This window comes from Asterias rubens, chromosome 2 (genome assembly GCF_902459465.1).
Source record: "Asterias rubens chromosome 2, eAstRub1.3, whole genome shotgun sequence".
NCBI lineage: Eukaryota > Metazoa > Echinodermata > Asteroidea > Forcipulatida > Asteriidae > Asterias > Asterias rubens.
In genome coordinates this window covers 2,640,569-2,660,320 of record NC_047063.1, presented here as the reverse complement: position 1 = coordinate 2,660,320, position 19,752 = coordinate 2,640,569, and the positions used below count along the sequence as shown (strand labels likewise).

Sequence of the window (19,752 nt, the reverse complement as noted above, 5' to 3'; positions counted from 1 at the left end):
TCTAGATTGAGTTGAGTTAATGATGTTGACGTGTTATTTGTTTGCAAAGCTCTGAGAGTCTAAAATGGCCACGGACTGCTAAGCTTGCATGCTGTGCAGCAGATTCGTCAAAAAAGGGTGGGGTTGATGTCAGTTCCCGGGTGCCGCGGGCCCAATATAATTCCCCTTTAATCTCCAAAATGTCCTTCCTGGTGATTTCTTCTTCTTCTTCTTCTAAATATTACTTACATAACTATACTGTCAGCAGCAACGCAACATCACATGCATCAGAGCTTGTGTCTCCAAAAAGACCATCTTAGGTAGGCTTTAATAATGCATCATTGTGAAGTGGTAATTGATCGCAGTATTAATTTTTGAGAAAAACCACTAAATCAAAATTTGAGGCACCGTTAGATCGGTTAGGCGCCCTCTTGTGATTGACTTCACGCACTGTGATAGTTATATTCCCCTTTATCTCCAATATTACAAAATTATGAATTCAAAATTTATAACTATTTTGTGCACTGGACAACAACACAAAACATTTAAGAATTGGCTATACTAGCAAACTGCTTGACCCATTCAAAACATCATCCACTGGACTTGGTTGCAGCAGTTCTTCCCGTTTACGGCACGGGGCGTAGTACGGCACGGGGCGGTCCACCGCGGTGGCATTCGGAGGGAAGGGCTCGTGGGGGCAAGCGGAGCTCTGTCCCCCACAAGCGTGCACGGCCGACGCGGTCCGTTAATGCAGGACAGAGAGCGCGGTTGGGCCCACGGCCGCCTGGGTGTTAAATGCACTGCTTTATTGTGATAACCAGTATTCTCACTTGTATCTCAAAATCTCAACACATGCAAACAAAATCCGAATCTGTAAACAATTTGGCTCAATGAGTTGGCCTATCGAAGTTGCAAGAAAATAATGTAATAGAACACTCTTGTTGCACAAGTGTGTTTTCAGATTCCTGAAGAAGGCTTCAGACCTAAAGTATTTTTCGAAATGACTTCTTTCTAAAAACAACGTTACTCCAGAGGGAGTCGTTTCTCACAATGTTTTATAATATCAACAACTCTCCTTTGCTCGATACCCACAATTAAGTTGTTCGCTAGAATATAATGGGTCACTTTTGAGTAATAAGAATATGACCCAAAGTGTTCAGTGCCTTAAAAAATTAGCCTTTTTGAGATATGGGGGACACCGTGACTATAAAATACAAGTGCACTGTTGGTTTGGGTGTAATTCAGACAAATTTAATCACCAACACAACAGTTGTATAGTGACCACCATATTTCGAAACCAAGTTTCGACCACAGCAAAGAGGTCTCCATTCATTAATTTCTACATGTCGCGCATTAAACCCCGTCAACAGCAAAAACATGCCCACCGAAAAGCATTGGTTCTGGAGTCCTCCATTAAAGCCCACTACTTTCCACTGTTTTGTTCTCCCATAGCCGATTTATGAATAATTAGGCCACCTGGAGTCTTGTTTTTACCAATAAAGTCCAGTGATTGGTCAGTGGTCGCTGTGGAATGTCACCTCATCGAGGTCAGTCTTTATTATGCAAATTAGGAGGTTTGCGCTTTTTTTTTTCTTGGCAAAAATATCGTCTGCTCGGCATTTAACTCGTGTAGCGGATGGCTGGAGGACTGCATGCTGTATCTCTGCTCTTCGTGGGACTTGGACGTCGCGTTTTCAGATGAACTTTACCTGTAAATTTAACGAAATTCTCACCATTGCCAGTCATGTGCATTCAGAAACATTTTGGCAATAACTGTGCACTTTTAGAACTAATTCTGACAGTCTTTATTGAAGGTTTGGTCAAGTATACACGGCAGGGAGAAAACCTCCTTGCATTTTTTGTCAACGACAGGCGACAGAAGTTTTTATATAAAACTGCAGTTCAGATTAAATTCACTGTTGAGTGCTTCAGTTCATCTCGTGTGTTCCACGAAGTTAATTCCGACTACAGACTTTAAAAGCTAAATGTTAACTTCGGTGTTGAGCTGCGAGGTGGCTGGGGATAACTCCGGTGAATCGCCGCGGAGACTGCAGGGTAAAACTTCACGACCAAAGCCGAAGACGGACCATTGTCATTCAACGAAAGCCGAGGACACCGTTTCATTCAGCCGACAAAAGGTAAGGGATAGCCATTCTCAAACCCTAACTTAGCATGCTAAGAGGAACACTGACCTCATAATAATTTCTTAAACTAATTAGTAACATGTAAATTATGTAAGCATACTTTGGAGAACTTTTCGTAGAGAAAAGCCATTCATGTGGTGTAGTTCTCGTTGTGCTTTTCATGCCCTCTAAGCCCGGGGTGGACCCATCCGTCGCAAAGGGGCACTGCATACCATGCCGTCCGATAACCGCTCCAGCAGGGCTTCGGTGGCTCGAGCTTCATGCAGACCGTTGGCTGGCTGTCGGGGAAGACCTACTGCTCTAGAGTAAGCGGAGCAAAACTAGATTAAAATTCCCAAATCTAGTAATTTGTTTTGTTTTGAACAATCCATAGAAGAAACACTGGACCTAGGTAATTTGTTCAATACAAAAACACCAGAGAATTAGAGAAATCAAAATATTACTTGTTAACTTCCATGGTCAAGTGGTTATAGGATATTTTATTTTTGTTTATTGATTTATTTTATTGACAATTCTTTTATCACTTGAACTTTTTGTTTGGTTTATTTGTTGTTTTCTCCAGTCAGAGACAGTGAACAACTGAGGCAGCTGTTGGCGGTGGGCCAAAATGGTGAACATTTTGAGGTAGCCCAGCAGTGAGGTGAGCTCCAGTCCAATGAAGCTTCAAGAGCTATGATGGGGCTGTTATCTATGGATATGTGTGGTATGTGGACGTACATTGGAGTTCGCCAAAGGATCAAGGTAAAAACAACTTGGCCACATCCGACCTCCAATTTTTAGTTCACTTCACCTCGTTGCTTGGACTTAATGCAATTTTTGATTAATTATTTATTTTATTTTTATAAAATCTCTTGTGCAACTGAAAAAACAATCTAGTAAGGTTTCTTGAGACATTGATGTACATTTTACTGCTGTACAATGAAAAACATACAATGGAATTTCACAAAATGATTAAATCATTTGAACTGAATGAACATAAACTTTTCTCTTTTGAGCTGTGATTATTTCTAAGAAGAAAGGTTGTTAAATTTAATTAGTGACCTTTCTTAAAAAAAACAACTAAAAAAATTAATTAGTGATATAGAGCACTATTATAGTGGAGGTCGGATAATGCTAGTTGACCTAAATCAAGACCAAGACAAGATGAAGACTGCAAAGAGTAAGAGAAGATCTAACCCGTTCTCTTGCAGAGTCCCACCCCTCGTACCAACCCTCCCCTCGTGACATTCGACGACCTTGTTGATGTTGTCCTTGCTTGTGCTGCTTTTGAGGCGACTTCAGAATTTCTCGGCATTTCTTGATGTGCATATTGGTCGAAGCCAATGATGCTTTTTATTTAGGAGACTGGTCTTACTGGAAATTTCTGTTGGTGAAGATACTTCAAGTCGTCAGTTGTCATGTTAGTGTATAATTGTCATGATTTAATATTTTAAATAGCATAATGTTTATAAAGGATAACAAGTACACAATTCTTCTGTAAATCATTCAGAATAGTTTTCATTATATTAAAAAAAAATCAAACCACAAACCAACTACCATAAGTGCATTACAGTCCAATCACCATTCAATTGGTCACTAGTGTTTGATTTGGGAATATTTGAAATATATGATATATATTTGATATATAATGATATTTACATATTCCTTATATCAGCATTACATCGATTCTGAATGAACACATTTCCAATGGAACAAAAATAACATTGACGAATAAAAAAAAATAACAAAAAACATGGCTGAAATGCTATTTTAGATAAAATTTCTTGTAAAAGAATAGAGTTAAAGAAACCTTTTTGCAAACACTTGACTCTTAATGCTCCCAAAATAAGAATCGTTCAAACGAAAGCTTACTTAAATACTTAAGCAAATTATTTGTGAGCGCTGCGAAAAGGAAGAGAAAAAAAGAGAAACTGAGAAAGATGGGAGAGAAGAAAAAGAGGAGAAAAAGAGCAGATCATCCATGGGGAAGAGATGCCAGAAGTACATAAAGGTTTGTATTAATGGTGAGATAGTAAAGGCCTAGAGTATTAGTGTTGGCCTAGAAATAAGACTAACTATCTATTTATCAACAGGTTTAAGAAACAGGTTAAGTATAAGGTGTGACTCGTGTAGGATTTAGTCTTGTTTCAAAGATGCTAAGGACAATAAAAACAAGTCCTGAAGACGTCTTGAACCAAAACTAAGAACTACGCTGTCATCACCAGTAAACCCTGAGCTCAAGTAGACGATGAAAACTCCCTTTGATGTCCCTGATCAGTGACTGGGAGCAAGTCTAGTCAGCTTTTTGCAGCAAAGGTCAAGTATAACAGGTCAAGTATAAAGGCGGAGTGTCTGGGTGAGTATGAAAGAACAATAACCCCTTTTCTCAACAGCGACTAACTTTTCTCTTCACAGCGTTTAACACTTTTTTTCCGCAGCCTAACTGGCCTTCTAAGGCTACACTCTTTTTGTTTTGTTTTCCAGTCTGTAACCAGTTCTTGCTAAAGTGGATGCTGTGGCTAGCTAATTGTGCACAGATGACAGCTGTTTGGTAAAGTATTAGTGCATCGGGTAAAGTATCAGGTAATAGTGAACCCGACCTTGGCTTACTGATGAGGTACCCCAAAATGCTAACCTTTATTGATTTTTTTTTTCCAGAAAGCAGATCGTGTTTTCTCCTTGAAAATGATGAAGTAGTTTGAGTGCTGAAATCTTCTTTTCTATTTGCTGAGAAGACCAGTTGGGACTGGGGTTATGCAATAGAATTAGTAATGTATCGATTATATAAATTACAAGTTCCTGATGAAGGAACTACTTACTAAATGGGACAACAACTCAATCAAAACATCGAGAGGATTGCTTTCAAATGTAACGGCTTATTGACGAATTTGGAAGGAGAAAAAAAAATGAATTTGGTTTTTAGTCTCTTAAACAAATCACTTGCCAGTAGTCAAAATACTAGTATCAGTTGAGGTTCTAAAACAGCAAGCATGAACAATTTGCCAACCACCTAGGTAAACTATTTAAGAATTACTTGCTCAAACAAAATTGTGTTGACACAATCCAAGCAGTATTAAAACTTTGCTGAAGCAATAGAAGTATCATAAAAAAATATTTAGAGAGAGGTTAGTATGTCTTTGCCTACTAAATTTGTTCCCTCAGTTCATGGAATGGTAACAACAACCTTTTTTTTAAGAGTCACATACAGACTACTTGTGCACAGATGGCAGGTATGGGGACACTGTAGCAGGCATGTGTAGAGTATTAGGGTCCTCTGGTAATGTGTGTAGTGAACTTGATGTGGTACACCAAAATGCTAACCTTTATAGAAACATTTTCTTTCAGAAAGCTGATCATGTGTGGTGAAATCTTCGCTTGTCTTCGCTGAGATGATGCCTACAAGCAGGGACTGGGGTCACGGACAAGGTTAGTTTGTATTGGTTTTTTATATGAATGTAAACCACAAGGGAAACTGACTGGGTAAATTTTGAAATGATTTTTGGGGGTTGAACAAAGAATTGACTAGAGTGGGATTCGAACCAACGACCTCCGGATTAACGTGCCGACGCTCTACCAACTGAGCTATCTAGCTATATGTTGGGTGTGTCCCTATTTTGTCAATATCTTTGTTCAGGGGTGCCAGTCAGAAGCCATTTATTTTATGATAAGATCACACAAGCGCAAGTGGAACACAAACAAATAATTATAGCACTTCTGTGTATCATATTAACAGGGCTGAAGGCCGAGTTGGATATGTGTTGCAGATGTGCTATATTTTTCTGTATTCTACTTGGCGTGTGTGTGATAAATCTTGCTTGCCGCACACATGGAGCCGCACAGTAGGCCTAAAGATGGATAATCAAAATCCTTCTCAACTTCAACTTTTGCATATGGCTTAAAAAGCCCAATTTATTGTGTTAGAATACACATAATGCAGGCATTGTATTGGCAGTGCAGTATAAGTTTATATTGCACTCCTTGTTGCCATCTGGATCAACCAATCAACCAATTGAATATTCAAGTTTGCTTGACGATAACAGATACCTACTAAATGGGACAACATCTCAATCAAGAAGTTTTTGTATCTAAATACTAGACAGCTCAAGTATGAACGACCAGCCAATCAACAAGGTTAATTAAAGCAGCAGTTCTAACTTGCCTTAACAAACTGAAAATCCTTTCTGAAACATTAGAAGCCTGCTCTTCTTGCAATTCATCATAAAGACATGTAAATGAGAGAATTTGTTTTCTGCTATTATTGTCCCTCAGTCCAGCAGTTTCTTGTGGAGTGGTGTCTACAACTAAACCTATTTTTGATGAACATCATTGGAGGATCCAGGGGCGGAGAATTAAAAAAATAGTGCTCCAGGTAAGTTTGGAGAAAAACAAATCTGAAACTTCGCTTTGAAGGGGGGTCCCACAAATTTAGCATAGAAGTTAAACACAGACTAGATTGACTGGCACCTCATCAGCCTCCGAAAACGCCCGAAGTAAATAATTGGCCAAATAGACCATGTGAACCTGTGTTACAATAAGTGTGACCTTTTACATTCTTTCAGTATTCTAGTGGCAGGCACAATGCTACACAGGTCCTATGGAAAAGTTGACATTTGTGTCATAATTTCCACACAAATCAAAGAACTATGAAAGTAAAAGCTGGTCAAGTTTTGAGATGTGCCCGCTTTCATCATATCAAAAGTTGATAAGAATTGAGTGCAATCTCCATAAAATATAAGATTTTATGATTTCTTCCATTAGGCTTTGTACAAATCCTGCCTGCAGGAAGTCCAGGCTGTCACAGGTCACATCTTCTATTGCCAAACCACAGATGATTTGGCCAATATAGCTTCTTCTTCCTATGTCAAGTGACACAACCATATTAATTATTTGGCGAACAATGACAATATACAATTTGGCACATCTGTCATGTATTCACTTTGTGTACACTCACACCAACCCTCTTTGGGCACCATGGTCTAATTATGTAATTGACACATGGCCATTATCTGTGTACACTTGACTCCAACCTATGCAACTTGAAGTTCCACACTGAACTCATTGTTGCAATTATAAAGCACAGTATTTAAAATTTCGATTTTTGTATTAAAGGCTGTGGACAATATTGGTAATTACTTAAAATAATTATTAGCATAAAACCTTACTTGGTGATGAGTAATGGGGAGAGGTTGATAGTATAAAACATTGTGAGTTTCCATGAATTTGATTTTGAGACCTTATAATTTAGAATTTGAGGTCTTGAAACTAACCATCTAAAAGCACACAGCTTCAGGTGACAAGGGTGTTTTTTGTATCTTTCATTATTATCTCGCAATTTCGACGACCAATTGAACTCAAATTTTCACAGGTTTGTTATGTTATGCATAATGTTGAGATACACCAAGTGAGAAGACTGGTGTTTGACAATTACCAATAGTGTCCAGTGTCTTTAAAAGTTTTTCAAACAGCACATTTGTCACAATTCCAGGGGCACTGGCTTCCACTCCAAACAATAGACTGTTACTTAAAGAGAATGTTGTCAATGTTTGTGACACAATTTTGTTTACAAACATTCACAAGTTCCGTTTATCACCTCTTTTTTTACAGTTAAGTCAAAAGAGAATAAGCTAACAAAATATTATCAACTGAAGACAAAACTTATCCCCAAGTGTTTTCTATTTCAAAACGCTAAAGAAAAAATCTATGTTGAACCAAAAGGGTACATGTTTTGTATCGTTTACAAGTACATGAAATTATTTAAAAAGATTTTTTACATAAGGTGTGTATTTAACTTGTTGGACTAAGATAACCCTACTAACTTTGATCAATTTTAAAATTACTGAAAATGTGATGAGATAGACCCTAATGAAAAATGGCATTATTATTCCTTCTTTACACGTGGGTCATTCCTAATCCTAATCTCAGAAGGATCAAAAATGAAAAATCCTTAGTAGGAGAAAGTCAAAAGTTAAGAAAATGCTGGTCCCATGGGTAAAACCTCCGCTTGTAACATAAACAAGGCAACATTATAAAAATACATGAATACATAATTTTTGATGACTAATTTATCTCAAATTTTCATAGATTTGTTATTTTATGTATTTGTTGGGAATACTGTTTTTTTTAATAATTACAAACAGCACTGTTACCAATTATCAACTGCCTTTAAAGAGATATATAACTTGGGTAATTAACTCACTGCTTGTTTCTATCTTATATAGTTGTAGATTTTAACCTAAAATTAACTTCTGAAATGTTCATTTTATTACGCATAGCAGCATTTTTGGGATAAAGTCGAAAATCAAGAACAGTTATGTCCATTGCGGAAGATAAGTCTGCAATTGGTGATATACATACTGAGAAACAGAGTTTTTCAAAATTAATCTATGAAACTGTTTTATTTTGTACCGCAGATTGAAATAATGACATGCATCAAATAAACTGTACTTATGTGAGTCAATTCTAGCCAGATGACTCTCCACTGCAAGTTCAACCATGCAAGTGACGAAGGGTAAGTTTGAACAATTTCGACGTCAAACTTTTCTTTGAAAGTTCATCCCACAAAATTTGGCAAAGGATCTAGTATCAATTAGCACCTGTGATGGTTTAAATTTGTTGAATTTAAATAATACATTAACTTCCATTCTTTGCAACGAATTGCATACAACCAGTCCGTGAAAATTTTCAGTTAAATAGTGGTGAAGTTTTTCAGAAAAGGATTCGTTAAACCTCAGAAAGAAAAATTTAAACCTGGATCTATGTGAGCATCAGTCAGCATGGCCAATGAGTTGAAGAACTGGCCGAGGCTGGAAGCGAATTTCCTTTCATATGATGACAACAAGACTTGACTATTGCTCACAAGAACTGATGCTTCACATGAATCAAATGAGTTTACTTTAAAAAAAAAATTGAAAAATTGTTTAATTTTTCTTCATAGATTGAGACGATGACCTTGGAGATGTCATACACCAAATCTTGAGGCTCATCAACACTTTTTGGACCGTGTGCCACTATCTGAAAAAGGGCTGCATGTCAACTTCGTGAAGTGACATCTGGATGCCTCTTGTGAGCCCGTAATTAAAGCTAGGTTCCTAGCTCTTTTTTTAGCCTAACTACCAGCGTTTTATGGACGGTGTCTGAATTTGTGTTTTGTTTTTGCTATGGCTGTTGCTATGGGCTCATAGTGTGCTATATTGCATCAAGTGGTGTATCCATAGCCACTTTTTTAGCCATGCCCATAGTTTATTGTTCACAAAGTAGACTTATTTGTTTCTACCAAACTCCAACAACGCAATGTAGCTCGGTACCTCACATCAGCTGATAAAAATTGGCCGGCTAGGTGGCCTCATTGGCAAGGCATTGTCGGTTTATCATTGCAATCAAGTACAAATGTGAATGGTAGTAAGGAATACAAATGTAAAGATAGTACTGAAGAACAAACAAACAAACAAGCACTTAAAATATCAGACAATTCATTTTATAATTTTTTCCCCCCAATCACATTGTGGCAGGCCTGCGGGGTAGGGGCCAGTCCCCGCCCATAACTCTCCCACCCCTATACACCACTGATGGCTACAGATCAATTAGTAAACAAACATAATTTTAAATAGTAATCAAATTTCGTCTTTGCTAGACTCGCAGTGATGGTCATGTGCCCCATGCACATGGCCATGTGAAATAGCAGCCACTGATACTGTTTCTCATTGTATGAAAAGGTGCCCGACTAAATTGTCTTCTAGGTCCAACTTTAAAGAGCTTATAAAAAGATTCCATTACAATGCAAAAAACAACCTATGAAACACCAGTCACAGATGCTAAACATGAAATGTTATTATAGATGGTGACTTTTTCTGGTAAGCATAATTATTTTGTTCTAAGCTAGTTTTTGTGAAAATACAAAATTTGCATGCATTTAAAATGTCGGACCATTCATTTATGTTTTTTCCCCCAATATAATTGTGGCTGGCCTGCGGGGTAGGGGCCAGTCCCCGCCCATAACTCTCCCACCCCTATACACCACTGATGGCTACAGATCACATGTCAACCACAAACAGATCAATTAATAAACAAACATAATTTTAAATAGTTATCAAATTTCTTTGCTAGACTAGCAGTGTGGTCATGTGCCCCTTGTAAAATAGCAGCCACTAATCAGAGAAATAATTTAGCTCATACCAATTAGTAAACACAACGGAAACTGTATTTATTCATCATTAATGATGATATTGTCGAAAACTAACGCCTTCGCATTTAATTAGTATGAGCATTGAGCCAGATAAAAGCCTTGAAAAGCTATTGTGTCCATTTTATCCTTACAAAAAAATATTCGAGAGCCGATTATTGTTCCCAATGGGAGCTTGTACTTTTATACAAACATTACCGAAAGGGTAAACAATTGTGCATAAATATTAAGCTATCTTTTAAAAATTGAACTACGATTCGAGTTGTTTACTGCAAGAATCTTGAAAAATTGGTTTTCAGAAACTCGGGCAGTGCAGTGACTAGAGAGTTAATACACGTAAACCTAACTGCCCACCAACATGGTGAGCGTGGCATTGGTCGCCGCGTGTGATACGTGTGCAAGGGGTCAATATGAAAAGGTACCAGGCTAAGTTAAGAGCTGCTTAAACAGTGCTTCTTGAACAAGTTCTGTTACTTATAAGCAAGTACAAAAATCTATGAAATACCAGTCACAGATGCTAAATGTGCTTTAGATGGTAATTTCTTTTTCTGGTAAGCATAATTGTTTAGTGCTTAGCTAGTTTTTTGCTCAACAGCCCTATGGAAATAGGCCACGTGGTTCAGTTTGATAAGCAGTTGAGTATTGCCTATACATGTAAATGGTTGATGGCTGCTCCATTATGGTTTTGATTTCCAGCTTTAGATTTATGATAGTAATAAAACTTATATACTGTAAACAAAATTAATCTTGTTTTAACTGGTGAAAATGCAACTCTGTTTTGATTTGCATTAGCAATTATTCATAAATACCCCAGACAGTTTCTCTACTCCTATTGGTAGAGAGCGCGTCACGCGGGGGTGTTTAAATGGTTGATAATGACCAGTGTTTATAACTGGCTGGCTTCCGGGTGTCAGGCGCGCAAGATTATCACGCGGAACGCAATTCATAGCTATTAGTAACAGCCTTATCTATTTCTAAGCGCGCGCGCAATCTATTTCTAAGCACGCGCGCGTACACACAACCCACGCGCAACAGACTCTTCACAAAGTTTTTGAAAAAAATATTTCATACCTCGAATTTTCACATTGTCAAAGTGTCTGTAATTGTATTGTTTTTAACGTTTTTTAACAAAAGGGCATATATGAATGGGAGTAAAAGAGTGGTGACTCGTTCTTAATTGTCCGTTTAAAACCTTGCAGGGTGTTGCCGTGCGTCAAAGGCCCCTGCTTCGGCTCGGGGCCGGGGCCTTTATCACACGGGACGACCCTGCCGGCTCTAAATGGCCGTGTCAGAACTCATTGCTACCCTTTTATTCCCTTAAATATACTTAAACGAGACTGTAAACATGTTTTGTTCACACTTCATTCTAGACAAAAAACATATTAACATAATGATTACTCAAATTCTGATTGTTGTGTAGCATTCTGCTTTAGAAAGTGGTCTAAAGTTCTACTTGTGCATGAGTCATGGGTTGTAGCTTAAAGCCTGATATCATAGAGCTACTTAACCAGAAAATGTACTCAAAATAATTGTTATAACAAAAACTTGCATGGTAACTAGCAATGGAGAGCTGTTGATAGTATAAAACATTGTGAGAAATGGCTCCCTCTGAAGTAATGTAATTTTTGAAAAAGTGGTAATTTCATCTTCAAATAATAACATAGTTCAGTTAAAGCCTTTTATCTTGGGTGTTGGGAGGTTTTTTTGTCATGACAATGTACACTGCAAAGGTAATAAAATTTACCTGATTCTCTATCTTGTGTCGTCTTATTTTGTGTGCTTTTTTGAAGAAAAAAAATCAACTTTAAATTGTTGACACATTCTTTTGCTTATTTCCCCATATACAATAATGATGGCTCCATCATTTCCACATGCCTAGTGAGGCACTGGCCAACTGAAACTGAGTTGTTGTAATGTGTGGAAGAGATATAACCTCTTTAAGGATGTTCTTTCTGAGAGGGGGGAATCTTTTTCTTGAGCTTGATGGTCAATTATAGTAGATGTGGGGGGGGGGGGGCAATGATCCCTACATATTTGCCCTCATCTTTTGACAGTTGTATCTGATCTCCACAAAACTTTCTTACTTGTTCTATTTATCTAATTTATTTAGGGAATTCTTTTAGGAATGTGTGTTTTCAGCTCTTTCCAATGGGTTCCAACTCTATTTATTTTATTAATGGAATTTGTAAACGTGCTTATTTCTAAAAAATAAAAAAAACAATACGACCCAAAAATAATTTATAATCGCCAGTCAGGCCTCATATCATTTCATTCTGTGCTCCCAAAGTTTTTTGTAAGTGGAATAAAGACACGAATAATTGATAAGCCAGTGATTACACTGCCCCCAACGGTGAACAAAGTAAAGAGGGGCCTATCTAAACACGTTTGCATCTCGTTATGTTATTATTTTGGACAAAGTAAGATTACATTGGAAAGTACGATTTTGGACCAAATGTTTGCACACAAAAAAACGTAGTGAAAATGCCCTTTAAATATATGTACATTTTTAAAGTACCTTTTAACCCCATCGTGTGGAATGTTTTCAAATGAAAGTTTGTTGCAAGTTTCATAGAAATCACTTTCGACGTTTCGGACGGATAGGGGGCGGGGCAGTATATGCCTATGGAAAGCTTACATAACTGCACGTTACCAATGCCATCATTGTATCCAATGAATTCACTGGTTCTGAAGATGAACTGAATTACATGTCTTTATCCTCGCGAATAAAGACAGGGGCTATGTCTATGTCTACTCCAGCAGGAGTGCCCTTGAAAAACACCCCGAACATCTGACGTCACAGCTTCAGGCTAAAAAGTGTAGCGTGCGTTGCCATGGCATCGAGTGCTGCCAGCTAGCAAAGATCGGGTTGTGAAATTATCACAGAGCCACACCTCGCCCGGGCAACAACAGAAACTCACGGTGAAAATGGCTGGAGAGAAATTTCTCGTTTGCCTTTTTGCTCTCAAGTTACTGATGTGCCCTTGTGTTCTGACAAGTAATTGCTCGCCTGGATGGGAACGAGCTGGCAAGGCATGTTACCGTCTGTTGGAGACACGAATGACATGGGACGAGGCAGATGAGGAGTGCCGTGCTTTGGGTGGTGGCTTGGCTGTACCCAGCTCCAAGACGGAGCAAGATGCTATATGGGGGATAGCCAAGGAGCACTTTGGATCAGGTAGTAGGGTCTGGATCGGTTGTCGCAAGAAACAGGGAACTTGGCACTGTATTGAACATGATGGTCAAGTGGTTACCTTCACCGGCTGGGATGATGGTGAGTCAAACAACAATGGATCAGGAAAGGTTGAATTTTGCGCATGGATGAGATCTCATGATGGAAGCTGGTGGGACGGGAAATGTACCAACAACTACAAAGCAATATGCGAGACCTCCCCTGACACCGACGTTCACTCTTACTGCACCATGGCCGACGATAACGGTCGCATCTTGAGCCGATGTCTGACCGGTCATGCCATCACGGAGTTGCCGCTCAAAGGTGTCATCGCGTGTGGATCAGCGTGCCGGGATGAACCTCGTTGCCGCTCCTTCAATGTGCGTCATGGAAGCCATGGTACCGGCAAGGCATGTCAGCTGAACGACAAGACACGCCAAGAAGCGACACACGACTTTGTGGAAATGGCTAATTGCTACTATTTTGACTTGTGAATTGTTACACACGGACAATGTTTCCGATTAATACAAATTCCAAATGTATTTATTAATGGTACGGTATCATCGCAAGTTCCTAAGAACTTGCCAAAATCCTAAAGTTTTAAATTTGAAAGCAGTACGAATTCAACGTAACTTTTAGCAACACGCGATTGTCAAGTTTCAGCATTTTAATAACCTTTTACATGTGTAAACTTTGTGACGTAAATGTTTGCATTATCCATTGACTGTTTGCATCACGACTTCGTGCAGTGCTCCATGAAACAATCATTTTGTGTGAATGATGATCTATATGTTTGTGTCACCAAGAAACGTATTTACTGTTTGCATCAGGTATTCGCATTGTGCTACATGAACACATTAAGAACTTACATGTTTTCACCACGTATTTCCTCTGTCCTCCATGATTCAACATTTATGTCACTAAACAAACACTAGTAACCGATACATTGCAACCATGTGTAATTTAAAAAGCATTCAATACCATTTCATAGTTTATTATTGTTTAAACCCAATTTTCACAGGTTTGTTATTTTATTCATATTATGTACATGTACACCAAGTGAGAAGACCGGTCTGTGACAATACCAAAGGTGTCCAGTGCCTTTAAAGGAACTGGAGACTAGTTATTATTGCTCAATATAATCGTTAGCATAAACGTACTTAGTAACGGACAATGGAGAGATGTTGATAATTGAGTCATTGTGAGAAACGGCTCCCTCTGAAATAGTTTTTGGGAAAGAGGTAATTTCTCACTCAATTAATATCAAAAGACTTCGGGCCTCAATCCTTTTATTATGCATCTGACGTCACTTTTCTTTCATCATTCTCTTGCAACTTTGATAACCAATGTAATATTGAGTAAAAATTGTCACAGATTATTTATTTGTTGGGATACACCAAGTGAAAATACATACCCCTAGTCTTTGACAATAATAATTTGGAAAGTGTTCAGTGCCTTAAACTTGATTGCAAATTTCTTAGCTCCTGTAGTTTAAATGTTAGTATAGAACAATATCTGCCTTATTTGCTGATGGCAATAAAGTCTGATATAGGGACACGCTAATGGCCTGCCAATTATTTTGTGAATGCAAAGTTGTTGTACTTATAGTGCGTTGACGTCTAATAACAGGGTGATTAAAGGCAGTGGACACTATTGGTAATTACTCAAAATAATAATTATTAGCATAAAACCTTAATTGGTTTACGAGTAATGGGGAGAGGTTTATGGTATAAAACACTGTGAGAAACGGCTCCCTCTGAAGTGCCATAGTTTTCGAGAAAGACGTAATTTTCCACGAATTTGATTTCGAGACCTCAGATTTAGAACTTGAGGTCTCGAAATCAAACTTCGTGTGACTAGGGTGGGTTTTTTCTTTCATTATTATCTCGTAAGTTCGATGACCGATTGAGCTCAAATTTTCACAGGTTTGTTATTTTATGCTTATGTTGAGATACACCAACTGTGAAGGCTAGTCTTTGACGATTACCAATAGTGTCCACTGCCTTTAATGTTGCGATCATGTAAATCGATTGTATCTCTGCTACATGTTATGTCCCTGAGTAATGCATAAAGTTGAGTGCCATTTTCGGCCACATACTAAACATGTAGGCCTCTCCTTCAATCAATAGGCCCCAACACTAATGGGAGGGTGAGGGCGTTTTTAAAACTATACGGTTGAAGAACGGCTGAAAATAGACGCCTCCTTAGAAATAGTCCGCATACCATGTATAAACTTTCAATAAACAGTTCAATTTTAATGGCTGCATCATCTTTGTTAAATACCATAATAATAACCCACATTAAATCACAGTTGACAGGTGGTCCAATATTATGGTAATTAACAATGATGGTATACTATAGCTTTCAGAGTCGAGTCGCTAATGTTTTGAGAGCTGAGATTATAATGATCCACCCAATAATTTTTTTTTTGCAGAATATAATAAAATAATGCAAGTAATCAATGTCAACGGACGTCTTTACTTTGTAAATTAATGTTGTATGCCAGTTAATAAGCAAAGGTCCTTCATAAACTGAGTAAACTTGATATAGAAGGTGGGAACTTGTAGTTTCGTCTGACGCGAGACCGCCCATAGTACAATGGTGATGGGTCTATTTATGACAGAAATTCTGCCTGGCTGTATTGAAGGGTCTGGGTACTTTTTGTACCACAGAACACAATGTCCACAGATTTACATAACTTACACTGTTTGAATATAATGGTACAAAGCTTCCCTTGAAATATTACTCGCTGAGGTGCTGTAGGTTTTGAGAAATGAGTAAAACAGGTAACGAATATAATTTTCGTCTCATGAGACGAACATTATTTATCATGTAAAACGTATTTTCGTGACATTGTTTTACCCATTTTCAAAAACTACAACACCTCAGCAAGCAATATTTTAAGGTAAGCTTTCTATCATTATATTCAAACAGTGTAAGTTATGTAAATCTGTGTACATTGTGTTCTGTGGTACAAAAAGTAACCTAGACCCTTTACAAATTCTGCCTGCCTGGATTGTCCTTGAAGCTTCAGCATTTAACGACATGGTACAGACATAGTCTCATACACATCCCCATCATTCTTGCTTTCTTTCTCGATGCCTTCGCCAATACTGTCATAGGTCTCATCATCGGTCTGACACTGCGGGTTTTCTCTCCCATGGGTATCCATGTATCTCTTACGGGCGACTTGAGTGTCATTCGGAGTCTCGTGGTCTTCGTTGAAGACTTGGTTCATGTACACTCCACCAGAGCTGGTGGTGTCATCTTTACGGAAACCGACTTTAAAGATCTTACTTCCATGTTTAGAGATCGCCCCTTTGTATCTTCTCTTGTAGAGCCTCCGAAACAAGAAAATCAAAGCAGCCATAGAACAGGTTAGGGCGAAGGTAATGAATATAGTAGGGATATCAGACACGCTCAGCTGGAGAGAAAATTGGGGTGTGTTTGTTGGAGATGGAGAAGGGTCTGAGATTTGGGAATCTGGATTTGTGACAGTAACGTTCACCATAGCTGTGTCAACCTCACTGAGCACGTTTTGAGCCCGCAAGTGTAGACCCCTTGGTCAGCAAGCTCCAGTGGTGTGATAAGCAGAATCCTCCCCTGGAGAATAGAGAATCTTCCTTGCCAATCGTGAGGTATCTCGGTGCCGTTTGGTGAGAGCCATGTTACGGTCGGAACAGGAATGCCAGTAGCTGTACATTCAAGAGTCGCACTCTGCCCAGACACGACTGTCACATCGTCATTGTCTGTCATTGTCAACGGAGGTTGACAGGAGAAGTTGGAGATACCCAAGTCTGTTATCACTGCCCCATAGTGTTGCTTCGGTACTTCACATCGAGGCTCAACGTACGGTGGATTGTTACGCAGCCAGTTTCGCAGACCCGTGAGCCTACAGTCACACTGCAGTGGGTTGCCTTCTAGCTCGAGATGGGATAGTTCTTTGTTCCTCCCAGATAGCGAATCACCAGGCACGACTTGGATCAGGTTAGAACTCATATCCAGTACTTGCAAGTTATCACAGAAACCCAAGATAGTTTCTGCGTCGTGAATCAGATTGTGAGCCAGTGAGAGATACTGTAGGTTTGTAAGATTAATAAGAGCACAGTCCTGCAGGTCGACCAGCTGAAGCTCATTTTGGGATAAGTCCAAGTTTATAATTTCAGGCACCAGTTGAAACATCAGCATGTTGACGCTTGTGAGTTGATTCCCTGCGAGGTACAGACGCTTCAACGACAACAGACCCATGAAGTAATCAGCATGTAACGTGGTGAGTTGGTTGTTGGTGATGGACAGTTCAAATAAGATAGACTGGTTGAAAAATACTCCAAACAAAGACGTCAGGGCATTGTCGTCGAGATACAGTGACCTTAGCATGGTTAGTTGACTCAGTGCAGTGGATGAGATGAACAAGAGACGATTATTGGCTACATGCAGTTCAGTCAGATCGACAAATCCTGACAGGGTTGTCGAGGACAGGTTTGCTAGCAGGTTGGTATCAGCGTTTAAGAACTCTAGACCTTCGGCCCAAGGTGGTTGAATCAATGAATCGAATGAGTTGTTGCTCATGTCCATTCTCTTCATCGTGTTTCCGTACCGACTGATGTAGAATCTATTCCAGTTTGACAGTCCATTACTGCCTACGTTTAATGTATCTGGAGTTGCGTAAATGCTTACCGACCGTAGTTGGTTGTGATTAAGTGAACATACATCGATGCTGTCGTCTGGGCCATATAAATCCAGATATTGTATTTTATTATGATCTAAAAGAAAAGAAGTAGGCCTACCTCCGTAACCACCGTGCAAATGAAAAATCACACTAGTCAGTCGGTTAAACTGCAGGCTGATATCAGTATGTAACGGATCAAACAAGTCTTCATGAAAAGAATCGATTAAATTAGAATCGGCCGAGAACCGCTGCAATGTGCCGCAGCGTGGAATATTGAATAATGTAATGGAGTTATAGTCTACTGAGAGCTCAGTGAGAGAGCTCAGCTGACACGTATCGTGCAAGTAAGTAATTACATTGTGCCCAACATACAATATCTGCAGGCTATCTAGCTCACTGGATTCCAGCAGTGACGTCACATCAGATATGTTATTGTAGTCAAGGTACAGTTCAGCTAGCCTGAAGTATGTGCCATTGAAATCGTCTGGTGACAGCTCTGATACACTCAGAAAAAGAATGGTAAAAAAAAGTTATGTTAAATGTGTTAAGAGAAAAAATACTTAACATAAGTAAAAATTAATGAAAAATTTAAACAAAATGTTTGTGTAAATAAAAAACTACTCAAATAGTTAGTAAAACTAATAGTTTACATAACTTAGCAACTTTAAACACATATTATGCAAATTTTACTGAACTGGTTGTAAAAGTTTACATGGTGTTTAGTAAACCACGATATTTTACTCAAGTATTGTGCAAAATACGCAGCGTGTGACTTGTCTGCTGGGGTCGCGCTCTGCAGTACCACAGTGTAACCACACACAACGTAACGAAATGGATCTCATGAAAAAAAACCTTCTTGAGTGGAACTTCCCTCATTTAGTTGAGACGTTTGAAGGTAAGTACTATAACATATTTCTGTATTGATGTTATTATCTGTAGTGATAGACTATACACGACTCGTTAGCACGAGTTAGCACAGATAAAGGGACAGTTGAACGTCATATTTTGACTGACAACACTTTTGAACAGTGACTTGAATATCACAAATACATACGTAGGTCTGATCAATGGTCCCCGTATTGTGCACATAGTACACGTACAGCATGCATCGTTGAAGACCATTGTACACATGTGTACATCGCCACTGTGTTAAAGCACCACCACTGCATACAGCCACGGTGCATCAGGCCAATGATTGGGCTAACTTTAATCTCTCATTTGTTCAGAAGAACAATCAAATAACTTTTCAACATTTTGTCTTTACAAGATACTGACAAATGATACAACTGACTTAAATGCAAATTCTGGGAGAGGGGAATCGCACAAACACATCTACCCTTTGTTTATTTTAACCTGTTAAAGGAATTATTCAAGAAATCTCACCCCCCCCCACACAAAAAAAAAGGACGAAAGAAAAAGAACAAAAAGAAAAATCAGATAAAGATCAAGAAAAATCAAAGTTTTCAGGTAGCCTACTGTTATGTGGGATTGCATATATAGCACCAAAATTATCTCTCCTCCTGGGATCCTATCACCTTATTCCAGAACTGCAAGTCTCCATCATTGAACCTTTTGTTGATTTGTTTATTTTTTAAGCCCCTATGTATTTGTTTATTTATTTTATTTTATTTCA

At 38.6% G+C, this 19,752-nt stretch overlaps 1 protein-coding gene and 1 long non-coding RNA gene across 2 annotated transcripts; one reads left to right on the top strand and one right to left on the bottom strand.

Moving 5' to 3' along the window:
- The first annotated feature begins 6,397 nt into the window (after positions 1 to 6,397).
- LOC117307392 lies at positions 6,398 to 10,329 on the top strand. Its single transcript, XR_004521086.1, has 3 exons — positions 6,398 to 6,471; positions 8,513 to 8,610; positions 9,037 to 10,329. It is a non-coding gene; the product is annotated as an uncharacterized LOC117307392 (long non-coding RNA).
- Positions 10,330 to 16,954: 6,625 nt separating this feature from the next.
- On the bottom strand, positions 16,955 to 18,219 carry LOC117307374 (leucine-rich repeat and fibronectin type-III domain-containing protein 5-like). Its single transcript, XM_033792115.1, has one exon. It carries the CDS (start codon positions 18,032 to 18,034, stop codon positions 16,955 to 16,957), a length of 1,080 nt encoding a protein of 359 aa, XP_033648006.1. The 5' UTR covers positions 18,035 to 18,219.
- Positions 18,220 to 19,752: the final 1,533 nt, after the last annotated feature.